We start from the raw sequence: 15919 nt of genomic DNA on the forward strand, positions 1-15919 counted from the left end.
CGACTTGATGCTGTGATTAACTTCCACCTCGAAACCAACTTGCATCCTCCTTCCAGATATTTACTTCGGCTTTCAAGTACAGTACCTGGAGAAAGCCTCGCCTCTTTTCAGGAATAGGGGCTTCGCAAGATGCTACACACCTTCCTGCGACTGCCCATAAGATGACACTGGGTCCTTGATAGGTGCCTAATATTGCACCGAACCTAATACCCAAACATCCGACCAAGATGGGTCAAGGCTATTCTCTTACGACTCTGTCGGCAGGGTCAGCTGGCATCGATGTACCGGAGCTGGCAGATCTAACCTACGATAAGTCTCTTGGGAATGCGCGGTTTATGAAATGCATCCGTGCGAGGCATCGAGATGGCCTGGCCGTGGCCAAAGTCATAATGAAGCCCTTTGCGGACATGAAATTGGATGAATATGTTCGTATTCTTCACAGTAAGTCTATTCACACTTTCGAACAATACAATCGTTAACCACGTGACTTAGAGGAGCGTCAGATTTTGGCTGATATTCCGAATGCTATTGGGTATCATCGTATTGTAGAGACCGGAACGAATGGGTTCCTTGTCCGTCAATATATCCACAGCTCATTGTACGACCGGTTAAGCACCCGACCATTTCTGGAGGATATCGAGAAGAAATGGGTGGCATTCCAGCTTCTTTGCGCCGTTCGAGACTGCCATGCGCAGAACCTATTCCATGGCGATATCAAGACCGAGAATATTTTAGTCACCTCATGGAACTGGCTTTACTTGTCCGATTTCTCCTCGTCGTTCAAGCCGGCCTACCTCCCTGAGGATAACCCCGCCGACTTCTCGTTCTACTTCGACACGTCGGGTCGACGGACATGCTACCTTGCCCCTGAGCGGTTCCTAAGCGCAGATTCTCCACCTGAAAACAGAGGCGGCGTTAACTGGTCTATGGATATCTTCAGTACCGGTTGTGTCATTGCAGAACTGTTCCTCGAGACCCCTATCTTTCAGCTCCATCATCTGTTCAAGTACAAAAAAGGGGAGTATGATCCCATACTAGCGCATGTCAACCGCATAGCCGACAAAGACATCCGTGAGTTGGTGACGCATATGATTCAGCTGGATCCAGAGGCACGGTATTCCGCTGAAGAATATTTGAATTTCTGGCGCTCCAGAGCTTTTCCGGACTATTTTTACAACTTTCTCCACCAATACATGAATCTCATTACGGACCCGGCAAATGGCAGAGCTCCTGTCACAACCGGCCCAGAGAATCTTGGGGAGTCGGATGAACGCATCGACCGGGTCTATAAGGAATTCGACTCGATATCATACGCTCTTGGATACGAATTGCCGTCCGCCCAGAGTGGGCAGTCGTCCTCCACGTACAAATCGAACCTCCCTGGTCTCCAGTTTCCATTACATTTGGATATTCCGAACAACAAGCATGTCGCGAGAGCATCCATCAAACGGGCGGCCGATGACGGCACCCTGATCTTTCTTACCCTTGTGGTTGCTTCCGTGCGTAGTACCGCTCGAGCTACAAGCAGAATACGAGCCTGCGAGTTGATGATGGCATTCGCTGAAAGAGTTACGGACGAAGCGAAACTGGACCGCATTCTCCCTTACGCAATGGTTCTACTGAACGACGCCTCTGATCTTGTCAAAGCAGCCGCGCTTCGAGCCGTCTCGCAGATAACGGCTCTTGTCAACTCGGTATCCCCCATTAACGCATACGTGTTCCCTGAATATGTACTCCCGCGGCTGAAGCCATTCGTCACCGGTCAACCGTCAAATCCTAGCCCTTTCATCCGCGCTACATACGCGTCTTGCGTGGCCACCTTAGCCTCGACAGCATCAAAGTTTTTGGACATGATGCAGGCTTTGCGGGCGGACGGGAGTCTTCCAGCGGGAGACCCCGAGGCTGAAGCAAATACCATCAGCCAATCCGTCTATCAAATGCTTTACGATGTTGCTCAAGAGGATCTCACGGCGCAGTTCGAGGCCCAAACAAAGGCCATTCTCACGGACCGTGACTCCGCCGTCCGACGATCATTCCTCGGGTCCATTGCGACGCTCTGCGTTTTCTTCGGACAGGCCAAGGCGGCCGACGTAGTCCTGAGCCACCTGAATACATACGTGAACGACCCTGATTGGATGCTGAAATGCGCCTTCTTCGAGACCGTCGTCGGCGTTGGCATATATGTTGGAAGCGCGAGCCTGGAAGAATTCGTGCTCCCTTTAATGATTCAAGCGCTCACCGATCCCGAAGAATTCGTGGTTGAGAGAGTCTTACGATCGCTCTCGTCATTGGCACAGGTCGGCCTTTTCCAAAGAGCGAGAACCTGGAAGCTTGTCAGCTTGGTTGCTCGTTTCACAATGCACCCGAACATTTGGATAAGAGAGGCATCTGCTCAATTCATCGAGGCGGCGTCATCTCATCTGGCGGTGTCTGATTGCCACAGCATCATAATCCCGATTCTCTCTCCTTATGTCAGGGTGGCGCCGTCAGAGACCACCGAATTGAAAATCCTGGACTCATTAAAGAAACCACTACCGAGACTGGTGCTGGACATGGGCATGACATGGGCGCTAAAGGCTGAGAAAGGCATTTTCTGGAAGTCTGCGAAGGATCGAAAAACCGGATCATTCGGCTATGTTGACGAAGTGATTACTCGACTCGCACGCAAAGACATCGAAAGCAAAGCCCTGAACAAAGTGGCGAAAAACGAGGAGGACGAGCAATGGGTCTCCCGACTTCGAGGGGGTGGGATGAGCCCCGAAGATGAATTCAAATTCCTTTGCCTGAGGCAGTACATCTGGCGAGTTGCGCATCGAAAGCCCAAGCATGTGGAAACTGCCTTCTTCCAGCCTTCGGGAATGGTTGCCCTCAAAGACCACAATGCTTCCATGCAAACCGTACTATTCGACCCAGCCCCGGGGCTTATCGCGCAAGCAAGCGAGCAGCCTCCAAAGGAGAATAGAATTCACAGTCTCGCTGATGCACTTTTGGACGCTTCCACCACTGGCGACGATGCACTCGCTCGACGTAAGAGGTCGCACATAAACAGTGCCATGGCGAACCTAGCACGGGTTGATACTGGGGAATCCAAACCTGGGATAAATACGAGCCATTCATCCACGATGGGCAATGAAGGCGCCGAACCCGGATTAACGCCGCCTCGTGGAGTCGCCACGGGCAAAGCACGCGCAGGCGCGCCCAATACCGATTCAGGAGCCGACAATTCGTACCCTTCGTCGGTATCTAGTACGCGTCTGGATGAGGCACCTGGCATGAAAAGGCGAGGTAGTGCAATGAGCTTGATCCACAGCAAAGAGGGCGGATCAAAGGCCCCGGCTGAGATAGGAACTACCTCCACGAACGCATTCGGCCGGGTCGATTCGATATCTCGCACTGAAACGAACAAAGCTTCGACCTTCTCGCCGTTAAACGCGGCACGACAGCAACATCGTGAGCAGCCCAACGAAGTGCGATTCAAAGCCGCGCATTCATACGGTGGTAATGATCCAACGGTTCTCAAGCTGCTGGATTCACTCTACTTAGAGCACTACCCCCTTGATCGGACTGAATTTGGCCCTCCTGTCACCCCTCTCCGGCAGCAAACGATCAAGAGGAGCCGCTTGCAGCCACAGATCACCCCCTGGCGACCGGAGGGAATACTCATTGCTCTTCTGTCCGAGCATACAGGCGCGATCAATAAGATTGCCATTGCACCGGATCACTTGTTCTTTTTGACCGCATCTGATGATGGGTTCGTGAAGGTGTGGGAAACATCAAGATTAGAGCGCAATGTCACCCACCGATCGAAGCATACGTTCCGACTCAACCCTGGCGTCCGCGTCACAAGTCTGACGTTTATTGAGAACACCTACTGCTTTGCTTGCGCCGGTTCGGACGGCAGTGTTACCGTGGTCAAACTCGAGATTCTCGACCAAACAACCGCACGGTTGGGCAAGCTACGGACTATGCGGGAGTTCAGCCTTGATGATGACCAATATGCTATTTGGTCCGAGCATTTCAAACAAGACAATCAGTCTGTTCTCATCATGGCTACGAATAAGTCCCGTGTCATCGCTCTGGACCTACGGACGATGGGGATTCTGTACGAGCTTCATAACCCGCTCCGCCATGGCACAATCACAAGTTTCTGTCTCGACCGGAGACATCACTGGATTTTACTGGGATCCAGTCACGGTGTCTTGGACCTATGGGATCTCCGCTTCCGTCTACGCGTGAAGGCGTGGGCATTCCAGGGCGGTTCGCCGATCCACCGCATTACGCAGGTAAACGTCCGCGGGGCCAAGAAGAACCGGATCCTCATCGCCGGTGGGACTGGCCAAGGCGAGGTCACATCGTGGGACATTGAGAAGCCGCAGTGCAAAGAGATTTTCCGGATCAGCAGCGCGAAGGAAAATTCGAAGGGCTACCAGCTGGTTGACATCGACGACGACAAGTCGGGGGGCATGCTAGGACGATTCGCGACGTCCGTGGATTCGCGAAACACAACAATCGGTGACCACGGCGTCCGCGCGTTGGCCGTCGGTGCACATGTCAATGATGATGGCGAGGCACGGCAATATTTCGCGATATCGGCAGGACCGGACTGGAAAGTCAGATTCTGGGATCCAGCGCGTCCCGAATACTCCTCGATTGTCAGCGGACACGAAGTCGATGCAATGAAACCAGGCTATAGTGCATCGCAGATGCCGAACGAACTGACAATCATCACGGAGCGGTCCCCCGTCTCCCAGCCGAGGGAGGTGAGTGCTTCCCCTTCACCGGGATCGTCGAAATCGTCGAAAGCGGGATCGAGTAAGGACGATGGATCCAGGAGGACCTCGGGGAAACTCCCACGATCCTCGATGATCTCTTTGCAGCAGCAACAGCTTTTGAGAAGCCATTTGGACACGATTACTGATGTGGTGCTGGTGGAATCACCATTTGGAATGGTGGTATCTGGGGATCGGTCGGGTGCGGTCTATGTATTCGCTTGATCGAGAACCATTGCAACGATTGAAATGATCCGTAGCAGTTAGCTTTAATGAACCATACCATGCTAAAATGATGAGTTTCCTTCCTTATGCACGTCCTAAATGGGAGGAACAGAAGTCGAATTGATTGTCTAGAACTGTCGGTGGATGAAATGGTCCGTGCACCGCATATCGTCAACATGAAGATGGCAATAATATTTCCATGTCAATGGAAATACTCCGTATCACACACATATCTAACCTGCACATCAACCGCACCGCCAAATCCACTCCCTCCCGACCTACGGAAACTCTTTCGGAATATAGTCGACGCAATGAGGTTGACGGCCGACCTCATAAATAGGTCCCTCTCCTACATCAATCCCCTCCAAGAAAGAGAACTTGACCTACGAGGTGCGTACCTGAGCAGAGCAAATGCACCACTTTGTATCATGAAGCGGCATTGTTAATACGAATATTTTCGGCACAAGCAGGGCATAAAATTCCAGCCATTGAGAATTTAGGGGCAGCATCACAGGTACGTGATCAATACAAATCTTCGTTTCCCAAGCTCGTTTGCTAAGCTCCCACGGGAATTGTAGGACCATGACTGTATCGACTTCACAGACAACGACATCACCATACTCGGCAACTTCCCGCTGAACCCGAGAATACGGACGCTCATGTGCGCGCGGAATCGCATCGCCAGTGTTCAGTCGACGTTGCCGAAGTCGATACCGGGCCTCACGACGCTGGTCCTCGCCCAGAACAACCTCGCCGAGCTGGCGGACTTGGACCCGCTCGCGACCTTCAAATACCTTACACACCTGGTCCTCACCGAGAATCCCGTCACAACAAAGCAGGTGAGTGATGCACGCCGGGACGCGCACGATGGAGTGTGAAGCTGAGTCGTTTCTTTCCAGAACTACCGATACTGGGTACTCTGGCGATGTCGAAACGTTCGGTTCTTGGATTACCAAAAGGTGAAAAAAGCGGAGCGAGACAAGGCGGACGAGCTCTTCGGAACGCAGGAGGAGCCTTCGGCGCTGGCGGCGAAGGTGCGTGGACCCCTGACCAACAGATCCCGTTTGCAGCGAACCTGACCCTCCGTAGATCATGGGAGTCAAATCCCGAACCTTCGACATCCCGTCCGCCGACATGAACGGGGAGCCGTCGAGCAAAGTGAACCGCGTCAAGCTGACGGATAAGGAGAGGAAGAGGGTGGAGGAACTGATCCGGAATGCGAAGAGCTTGTCGGAGATCACACGGTTGGAGAAAGAATTGAACGAGGGGAGGATTCCGGGAGGGGTGCATCCCGATGCTATGGAGGAGTGAGGGGATCGTTTGAGAACGGAATCTTGGAGTATGGAGAGACATGCTCCTCTCTGTTTTGATCCTCTTGAATGGTATCCCCCGTGGCAACGACGCTTCGGGGCAAGGTGGCAGACAGTCGGCCGGAGGAGCTTGGGAGGCAGCCAACAGAATGAGCATTCATGGCTTGGTAAGTCCAACGCGGCTTCAGCGACAACATCAAGTCCTTATTCGGCCTTCATAGCACAGTTCTCAATATCCTGCCGCAGGGCCGCCTATCGCAAGCCCAGCGGGTCCTTCGAGGTCATAGCGACAAACCTGTACCACATACTTTGATGTATGTTTCCCGGGACAAATTGGGCGTTCCACAAGAATGAAATAGCTGCAGAATCCAGGCGTTTATCACGCACAGGAAGGAGTACCAGTACCAGTAGCTGAACCATACCAATCGTGCCTTGCTGTGGAAGCTTCAAGCTCCAAGAATCGACCTCGGAATTCAGACTCGGAACATGTAATACAAATCTCCATATAGATATTCACCTCGGAGGGTTCTCGGTGGCCACTCAAAACTGCCTTAAAAAGTGCCAGAAATTAACCAGTCCATTTGCCATCGAAGGTCTTTTTCACCTGTAGTATTAATATGTACATATGAGATCGATGTGTTGGCGAAGTGGTGAAGACTAGTAGTGAAGCGGAAGTGGGATGGTTCTATCCGAGCGGAACACTCGAGTTGGAGCTCTAGGATCATCGTCATGCTGCAGACATGAGCCTTCCAACCTGCTGCTCCAACCATCTAATATTCCTGGATTACTGCATCAATACCTGTACCCGATCCGACCCCACTTGCTCGCCCCTTCGATAAATCGAGAGCCCCATATTCGACCAAGCTCCGAGACGAAGGGTTGCTAAGGGCTCCGACTCCGTTTGAGATCGTGCTCCAACAAAGTCCTCCAACAGTCTATGTGACTGCCTGAAAGCCAGTCCAGCCTCGAAATATCCCCGCCGATCGGCCACCCTATGCCTCCTGAGAGCGAGCCGCCTACAGAGCAATCGAATGGAGCGGAGATAGCCCGTGATAATGGCCTGGAGACCCAGAAGCTCGGTGGGAACCCAAGCCCGGACGTCTCGAAGGCCGACGCTTCTCGAGGGGAAGAGATGCAGTCGTCCGAGGCTATCAACGAGCAGATAACAGGCAGCGGCCAAGAAGAAAGCGGAGGCGTCCAGAAAGATGAAGACAAGGAATCGTCCGGTGCATCCAAGCAGCAGAGCGAAGGAGACAAGCCGGAGGGCAGCTCCGCTGGTGATGAAACCCAGGATACCATCGAGAGACTCCAAGCTCTAGCAGTAGAACCCCCAAAGACGCCCACCACCCCTCTCGAAGAGAAAGAACTCCCTCCCAACCTCTCCCCCCCGCCTCCTCCCCCGAAGGACGAGAAGTACTCGCCGTCATCGTATCGCGATCCGGAGAAAGCCGCATTCGAAGCAGAGGCCGAGACGGCGGACGCGGAAGAATATAATGAGAAGAGCACCGGAGGGAAGCCGTCGCGCGAGGGGGCCGACGATGCGCGGTCGGAAGAGATCCAGACGATTATGGAACAGTTTGACGAGGGTCATGAGGGTCCCGGAGCGGACGAGATCTTGTCCCCGCGAATGGAGCTCGCGAACCCGCTGCTGGACTCGCCGATATTGCATCCACCGCGAAGGTCAAGCTTGGAGCCGCTTAGTACTGCCGCTTCTGGTATATCATCTCCACCATCGCAGACGTCGTCACAGAGTCCGGCATTGAAGTCCCCACCGCCCAGGTCTTCATCGCTGCAACATCTTGAGACGGCATCGGAGAAGACGAGCTCTCCCAAACCGCCCTCATCAATATTCAAGCCGCCTCCCCCCGAGCCGGATCCGGAGCCGGACCTGCCGTTCGACTTCCATCGATTCCTCGAACAGCTACGGCATCGCACAGCGGATCCGGTAGCGAAATTCCTCCGCTCGTTCCTCTTGGAGTTCGGCAAGAAGCAATGGATGGTCCATGAGCAAGTCAAAATCATTAGCGACTTTCTGGAGTTCATCAGCAAGAAGATGGCGCAATGCGAGGTCTGGCGGACGGTTTCGGATGCGGAGTTTGATAATGCGAAAGAGGGCATGGAAAAGCTAGTGATGAATCGCTTGTACAATCAGACATTTTCGCCGGCCATCCCATCTCCGGAACCGATCGCTGAGTCTAGAGGGAAGAGGAGAGCAGCGCAGTCTCCAATACGATATGGTAGAAGGGGGCAACATCAGGAAGATGTGGAGCGAGACGAGGTCCTGGGCCAGAAGGTTCGAATATATGGCTGGGTGAGAGAAGCGCATTTAGATATCAAACCTGTTGGAGAAAAGGGCATGAAATTTCTGAAACTTGCGCAACAAGGTATGTTTTCCGCTTATTCGACGTAAACATCGAAGGCTGGACTGACAGCGAAACCAGAACTCCTTAAAATCAACACCTATCGCGCCCCACGCGATAAAGTCATCTGCATCCTCAATTGCTGCAAAGTCATCTTCGGCTTCCTTCGCAACACCCCCTCCGCCGACCAGTCCGCCGACTCCTTCGTTCCACTCCTCATCTACGTGGTCCTACACGCCCGACCCGACCACCTAGTCAGTAACGTGCAATACATCCTCCGCTTCCGCGACCAAGACAAGCTTGGCGGTGAGGCCGGCTACTACATCTCCAGCCTCATGGGCACCATCCAGTTCATCGAGAACCTCGACCGCACCAGCATCACCATCTCGGACGAGGAGTTCGAGAAGCACGTCGAAGCCGCCGTCAGTGTCATCGCCGAACGACACGCCGAAGATTTCAACAACGCGAACCCCCCCCCATCGAGCCCCCGCAAACACCATGCCTCCCCCCACCCCACCTCTACCTCCACCAAATCCACCCCCTCCCGCCCTAAAGTTAGCCCCCGCCCCTCCCTCGACGAGGTCGTCCACCCCTCCCCCCGCCGGCCGCAACCCCTCCGTCCCCTTACTCCCGATGACCCCGCCACCACCACCGTCCCCGCCCTCCTCCGCACCATCCAAAAACCCCTTTCCTCCATCGGCCGCATCTTCTCCGACGACGCCGGCGCCAGCAGCGACCCCGCGCCCCGACTCGCCCCCGCGCCGCCGACGACGCCTGGTCGGCGCAGCTCGGACGGCGGCCCGCGGCGGTCGGCGGAGCGGCCGCGAGATGCATCGAGGGATGACGGGGCGAGCGGACTGCGGGCGGATCAGGATCCGGGGGCGGTGGCGACAAAGCTGAGCGCGGAGGACGCGGCGGCGAGGCAGGCGAGTGTGGAGATGGAGCATGCGCGGCGGATTCAGTTGCAGGAGCATGCGGTGGTGGTAGAGACGTTGGCGGGGATGTTTCCAGGGTTGGATCGGGAGGTGATTGATGATGTGGTGAGGATGAAGGAGGGAAGGTACGTTGGTCCAGGACGGAAGGCATGGACGTTCGCTGATTTATGACATCATAGGGTTGGACAAGCGGTGGATGCCTGTCTGGCATTGAGCAACTAAGCGGTGCTGCCTGACGAGTTAGCCCTTCGTTGCCTGGTGCACGCCTAGATCTATCTTTGCCTATCCGCTTCATCCATCCTGGCAATTTCTGTCTGATAGGGGTAGGTGCAATATTTGTTGGGGAGCAGTACCGGCACAGAATCAACGATGCAACATCAGAAGCACCAATTTATCAGTCCTTATGGAGGCCCTCTCTATTGGTTGAGTAGGGTGCTAATGAAGGCGAAAGCGCTGGTAATGGCTAATGGCTGTGGAAGGAACAACCGCTCATCTAGAAAGCAATAGCTAGAGGAAGAGAGTAGCTACGGTAGTCTCAAGCTAGTAGATTTGATGTCTTGGAAGATTTGAGGGATATTGCCGCCGAGCTTAGACGAGTGATTTTCCCGGTTGGCCGGCTGGAGAAGTCGGACTTAATGGGTATACAGTCGGGGATTACTTGAAGCACAAGTTCTCATCAGCAGTGCTCCTTTCGAGTGCATGCACGGCATCTGATCAGGACACTTCCTTCTCGATATATCTGTGGCATGCCGATATTGTAGCTACAGGAACTAGTACTCAACATATCTTACGGCAATCCACCACCTCCTCACTCGTACACGTCTCCTATTACTCTTAAATCCCCTTCCCTGCAGTGCAAGGATTCAATGCATCCATTACCCAAACCGCGTGTTCTGATTCCCACTCGGCATGGTATCCCACCCCGCCATCCCGCCCAACGCTGGATCAGCCATGCTCATCGGCGGTCCGGACGCGTTCCCCTGCTCCGTCTGGCCCTGTCCCACGCCCGTGACCCCATGTCCTGAATTTCCCGTCCACGGTTGCCCATATCCGTATGCCGGCGGCGGCGACGTCGTGTATATTGGCTGCTGCGGTGGTTGGGGGGGTTGGTGGGGGCTCGGATGTCTCCAGTAGTTCGGCGGTTGGCTCGACGTCGCGGATCCGTGCGACGTGGCGCGACTGAGCGGGGGGAAGCCGTGCATGGTGCCTGGACTTGAGCTCGGCTGGTGACTCGGACTGGGGTTGAGGTGACCCGGGCTGGTGCTAAGGAGTTGCTGGGCGGGGCTGAGCTGGGCCGGGCTGAGCTGGGCGGGACTCGTGTGCGGAGCGATCGGGATCTGATGGGAGTGGGTTTGCATCAATTGCTGCGGGTGCTGCTGGTGCGGGTGGATCATTCCATGAGGAGGGAGGTTCGTGGCGGCATGGCTCTGCCCTGGACTATGGCTTGGTACCTGCATGAGGCCGTGGTTGGGGCTGTGGCCGTGACTCCCCATGCCCGCATAGCTAGTCATGTTTCCCACGCCCATAGCGTTGGCGCTCGCTTCGTTCTGCTGTGATTGTCGGAGGAGAGTTGCGAGCAGTGGAGCGGATTCGCGGGAGAAGCGGTCGCGCCAGGAGATGAATCCAAAGCGAACGCCGAAATAGGAAAGAATGTCGGTGAAGTCCTGGATAGCTTGGGTGGATCGCGTGGTGGGGTCGTTGATAGTAAAAGCGCTACCCGTGGAGTGAGCGGAGGTGGCGTGGGGTGGATCCATATACGGGTCGGGAATGCGTGGAGGAGCGATTTCGGTGGCGGGCGCAAGAGGGTCGATTTCGCCATCGTCGCCGGGAGGGGACGGCGCGAGGACAGCGGGGGGCGTGGGTGGGATTGGGTTGAGGAGCTCGGTGGGGCTGCGGGCAAGGACGTCGATGAATTGCCGACCGGTCATGTAGACGCGCATGGCATCGTAGAAAGTAAGGGGGATCAGGGCCGCTTTCTTGTCTCGTTGGATCGTGGCAACGATCGAGGCAATCTTAGAAGCATATGCAATGCAATGTTCAAAGATGAGGCGTTGTGCATACGAATTGATGGCCGGACAGCGGGCCGATGGGGATAGCAGGTAAACATAGGAGTAGAGGAGCTCAAGGTGGAAGATTTGACGGACAGTAGTAGGTATGTTCGGCGACAGGCCATCATACCATGCCGTCATCTCGTGGTATGTCTGCCAAATATGTGCATAGGGGTTGTCCATCGGCGTACGACCCGATTGGAAGAAAAGGGTGTACCATCGGGACTGAATCTGGCGCAATCGAAAGTATTCAAGGGCTGATACCGAGGCTGGCTGCCATAGGGGACTCGGCGGCGAGTCTTTCTTGACGGAAGCAGAGGCTCGAGATTGGAACGGAAAAGCCACTTGAGCTGAGTCATCCGAGAAGGAGAATGCGCGGGTTTGGACCAGAGCAGTTGATCTGTGAAAAGTAAGCATAGCCCAGACATCAACCATGAGACATCAATACCGATCGAGGGCATATACACAGTAAAATATCCGTCGGCGGAGTTCTAGCTTTTGTTTCGGCATCTTGACCGACTTGGAGGGGTCCTGATGGATGCCCAAATCGACCATGGCCCGTGAGGCAGCTCCAACTAACGTCCAGCTATCGAAGTGATGGGGGTCGAATGTCGCATACACAGCCAAGAGCAACATGGCTTGTATACTCTGGAGGGATCCGGGATGTAATATACCGTCCGTGTCCTCCAGGGCTTCGCAGAGATGGCCTAGAGCATCTAGGTAGGGCGTGTCACCCCTTTGATCTGACATGGATGCGGAAGCAATAGCCAAGACCATTCGGACCAGGAAGCGATCGAACGGGGAAGCCCTGGTGGCCTCAGGCTGGTATACGTTGTCCATGGATGCATAGAATGATGTCTCCTCAAAGAAAGGAAGCACTAGGCCAAGGGTGTTAAGGTAGTGCTGGACTAAAGGAACTGCCTCGAATTTCTGGGGAAGCGCCTTCGTCATTCCACTCGGGAGCGTTTCTTGGGCTGCAGCCGACAGGATTAGCCTCGCATACGTCATTGAGGATGTAAATCCATAGAAGTCCCGCGCGGTCGAGTTTACCGCTCTGTAGACGCATCAGACGAGACCCAGGAGGTTGTAGAGGAAATGACTCACAATAATCCGAAGTCCGACACCAAGTCATCGATGTTGCTTGCTTCTTTCCTGATCGCCGCTCTTTTGTCCTGGGGATTGCTTCTATCCGCGCCAGCCACACCGCCAACATTTGCTGCGGCAGATACTCTTCGTGGTGTTGCAGCCAAATCGATCATCGTAATGGTGGAGCTCTTCCGTCGTGCGCTGGCCTCCATCAACCGCTTCTCCAACTTCTCCACCTTGCTCTCTAAGGTCGCCACATAACTTCGTTCCTTGCCCTTGGCGAACTGATCATTAGTGCTGGAACACTCGGCCGCCTTGTTGGCTCGCTCGCACGAAGTGCAGGCAGGAAGCTTTCCGTCACATCGGATCTTGGCAGTACGGCATCGCATGCAGGCTGCCACGGGCCGGCTTACCCGCAAAAGGGGGGTTTCAAGGACCATGAGATCCGAGGCGTCAGGGAAGGTAAAAGGGTCGGAACGGGAAGCTAGACGCGGCATGGTGAGTCTTTAGATACTGGGAAGTGAATCAAAGTACCAGGAAATAAGAAATTAAGAATGATGTTCGAGAAAACAATCGAAATTGATATTTCCAATGTAACGGGCTTTCAAGAAGGTCGATTAAAGGAATGGAGTCATCTATACGATGTTACTCTAGAAAATAGCATAACTTTAATCGATCAAATCAGGCACGGATTCTGGATAACGGATCCTGGATACTCGAGCAAGGGGGATAGGGGTAACAAAAGGCGGCGACTCCGAGAAGGTGAAGCAAGATATTAGGTCTGACTTGAAGGACTGAATGACAAGATTTGAGACCCAAGTATATGCGATCTGAAGAGAACCAAAATACCAAAGAAGTCGGCAGCGCTGAGTAGACAAAGATCATACCTTGAAGTTATGGGTAGAAGCGCACTGCAGGGTCCTCAGCCGGAAGGCCGATTTGGCCGTGTGCTCAGGGCCAGGCTCAAATAAACCGGGTTCGCTCGCTTTCCTGACCGGTTAAGGAGGTTGTCCGCATGGGGGACTGGTCCCAGAAGCGCCGGTCAGAATGGTAGTGTCACAGAATGAGAGGGGCAGTGTCGTGGAGGGATGCGAGGGACGGGGGATTCAGCGATGCTGCAGAGCCGGAGAGACGCAGAGCTGAACCGACGCACAGCCTCCAAGACAGGGTATCCGGCAGTTCAAGAGGAAGGCTGTTGGGGGGTTGGGGATGGCGACTATAATATGCGTACAAAAAGCTGAATTGAGATATCGAAGTCAGGGTTGATACTATCTTATGCAAACAATGGGTCATATACAAGGTAGGGATGTGCTGGAATAAGATGAATAGGATGAGCTGGACGGTTCGAACAGCGTCGTCAGATCTCGATGGAGAGAAGATAATGTGAGGATAGGTAAGGACCTGATCTATAGCAGCATGCTGGGAATGTCATGGATGAGGAAGAGGACGAGGTCATGACAGAATTCGAGAGAGACTCGAACTGACCGTCACTATCACGAGAAAATATGAGGAGTAACTGGCGAAGACGTGAGAGAGTTGGCGGTGTGGAGACTGGACCCGGCGCCCTGGTGTGGCTGTGGAGGCATCCTTGTTGATCCCTGGATGCCTAAGGCCACACTAAACTTCACGACTGCGTGACCAGATCTGCTTTCTCTTAATACTTTCTCCGGATACGCCATATTAAACAGGTCACAAATGTCATCGAGTTTGATATTCCGTTTCACAGCCTCTAGGGGTACAGCATTATGCAGATTACAGAGTTCCGAAACCATCGGTGGAAGGTGGAACATGCCGTTCCAAAGCATTGAATCATGCATGACGGCTTCAGCGAGGGGAGTTGAATCATAGTCCACACGGTCTAGACAATCAGTGGCTTGAGTCATGGGTATCGTAGGGCTGGCATAAGGCTGGCTAGAGTGCTGTATTTATCATTGTTGAGTGGTTGATGGTCTTCTCGGTGTCCTGTCTCGTCGCTTCACAGTTCACACAAATCAGATCTTCTCAACGCAGGTAGCAATCTTTTCGACATCGGTGGTCGGATGTCCTCCCACCAGCAAACTTTATTCGTTAGAACTACCTACCAAGGCGCGGGTAACTAACTCTAAAGTCTAATGTCTACTACGTAAGCTCGAACCCTTTAGTTCATCCGCCATCTTCTATTGGTCGTCAATTTGTTCAGCCGAGGCACAAGGGCGGCTGCATGTACCTCAGTTCATTTTACATGTTCTTCAACGTTCTAGACTTTCGAGACTCATCGAGAGAACTAGGGCGGGCCCAGCATCCGATTCCTTCACTTCATATCTGATATCATCGATGCGCGATTCCCGTGAAATTGGGCCGAGCGACTCGAGAAATGCAAAAGTACGACAAAAGAAAAACAAGGGTTCCGAAACAGCGGTCGGATCGCTCGTGGCTTGGGTGAAATGGTCCAAGGTTCAACCAATGGCTCTCGACTAGAGTATGGTTAGCGGGGCCCCGTCCACGCCAATGGGGAGCCAGAAAGAGGGGGATCGGGTTCGTGATGAGGGGGAGTTCCCCACGAAGCCTCTGAGCCTCGTTGATGCACACCGCACGAACGGAAGTACGAATGTACCTGGAGGACAGGGACGGAATACACAAGGCTGCATGCAACATGACAATATTCCCAGGGAAAAATCGTCCTTGGAACAGAAATACTATCGCTATGACGACGGGGACTAGACCGAATAATAGGCCCGTTGACGATAACGGTGCCAATGCCATCGCGCGCCAGATTACCACTTCCCACTCATACCCTCCCTCCGCCTCTCTCAACGGTCAGCAGCATGCACACTCGAACCTCTAGTTATTCGTCTGCTTGCGCAATATCGTCAGCTCCAGCAGTCCAGCACTTATGCACGAATCTATCGGGAGAGCAAGGGGCACAAGGCGGCATATCTGCACATCTTGCAGGCTGTATGTAACTAGTCGATCAGAGCGGTAGGGGCGTACCGCGTAGGGGCTTAGGGGCGGTAGGGCTGTCGCTCAAATCCCAGGTTGAGCCTGTCTTGGAGACTCGGACGGATAACGTAGTAGGCGACCAGAGGCGGACACGGGCACATGGAGAATCACAGTCGGGCAGCGTTGGGCGTTCCAAATGAGCCCTCTCTTGCAGTGTGGCTGTACCTCCTCCGAACCGTAACGAGCCGACATTCGGTCAAAGCCTCG

At 54.0% G+C, this 15919-nt stretch overlaps 4 protein-coding genes across 4 annotated transcripts; 3 read left to right on the forward strand and 1 right to left on the reverse strand.

The window, feature by feature from the left end:
* Positions 1–47: 47 nt before the first annotated feature.
* Positions 48–5052, forward strand: P152DRAFT_407988 (phosphoinositide 3-kinase regulatory subunit 4). Its single transcript, XM_033676910.1, has 2 exons — positions 48–441; positions 493–5052. Exons 1-2 carry the CDS (start codon positions 228–230, stop codon positions 4992–4994), a joined length of 4716 nt encoding a protein of 1571 aa, XP_033539032.1. The 5' UTR covers positions 48–227; the 3' UTR covers positions 4995–5052.
* A 253-nt stretch (positions 5053–5305) lies between these two features.
* Positions 5306–6305, forward strand: P152DRAFT_463565 (U2 small nuclear ribonucleo protein A; the record flags this gene model as incomplete). Its single annotated transcript, XM_033680511.1, has 5 exons — positions 5306–5384; positions 5465–5508; positions 5573–5833; positions 5894–6028; positions 6084–6305. 5 exons carry the CDS (start codon positions 5306–5308, stop codon positions 6303–6305), a joined length of 741 nt encoding a protein of 246 aa, XP_033539033.1.
* A 993-nt stretch (positions 6306–7298) lies between these two features.
* P152DRAFT_463566 (uncharacterized protein) lies at positions 7299–9821 on the forward strand (the record flags this gene model as incomplete). Its single annotated transcript, XM_033680512.1, has 3 exons — positions 7299–8688; positions 8746–9724; positions 9779–9821. The coding sequence occupies 3 exons, from the start codon at positions 7299–7301 to the stop codon at positions 9819–9821; spliced, it is 2412 nt and encodes an 803-aa protein (XP_033539034.1).
* Positions 9822–10474: 653 nt separating this feature from the next.
* On the reverse strand, positions 10475–13230 carry P152DRAFT_469844 (uncharacterized protein; the record flags this gene model as incomplete). Its single annotated transcript, XM_033680923.1, has 3 exons — positions 10475–12047; positions 12096–12701; positions 12752–13230. The coding sequence occupies 3 exons, from the start codon at positions 13228–13230 to the stop codon at positions 10475–10477; spliced, it is 2658 nt and encodes an 885-aa protein (XP_033539035.1).
* Between the last annotated feature and the right edge of the window lie 2689 nt (positions 13231–15919).

This window comes from Eremomyces bilateralis, assembly GCF_010015585.1.
Source record: "Eremomyces bilateralis CBS 781.70 unplaced genomic scaffold P152scaffold_1, whole genome shotgun sequence".
Lineage (NCBI taxonomy): Eukaryota > Fungi > Ascomycota > Dothideomycetes > Eremomycetales > Eremomycetaceae > Eremomyces > Eremomyces bilateralis.

Excerpts from the sequence above, each read along its gene's own strand:
- P152DRAFT_407988 (XM_033676910.1), top strand. The coding sequence starts at position 228 with ATGGGTCAAGGCTATTCTCTTACGACTCTGTCGGCAGGGTCAGCTGGC. Across the intron at positions 442-492 it reads ATATGTTCGTATTCTTCACA|AGGAGCGTCAGATTTTGGCT; the intron begins GTAAGTCTATTC and ends CACGTGACTTAG.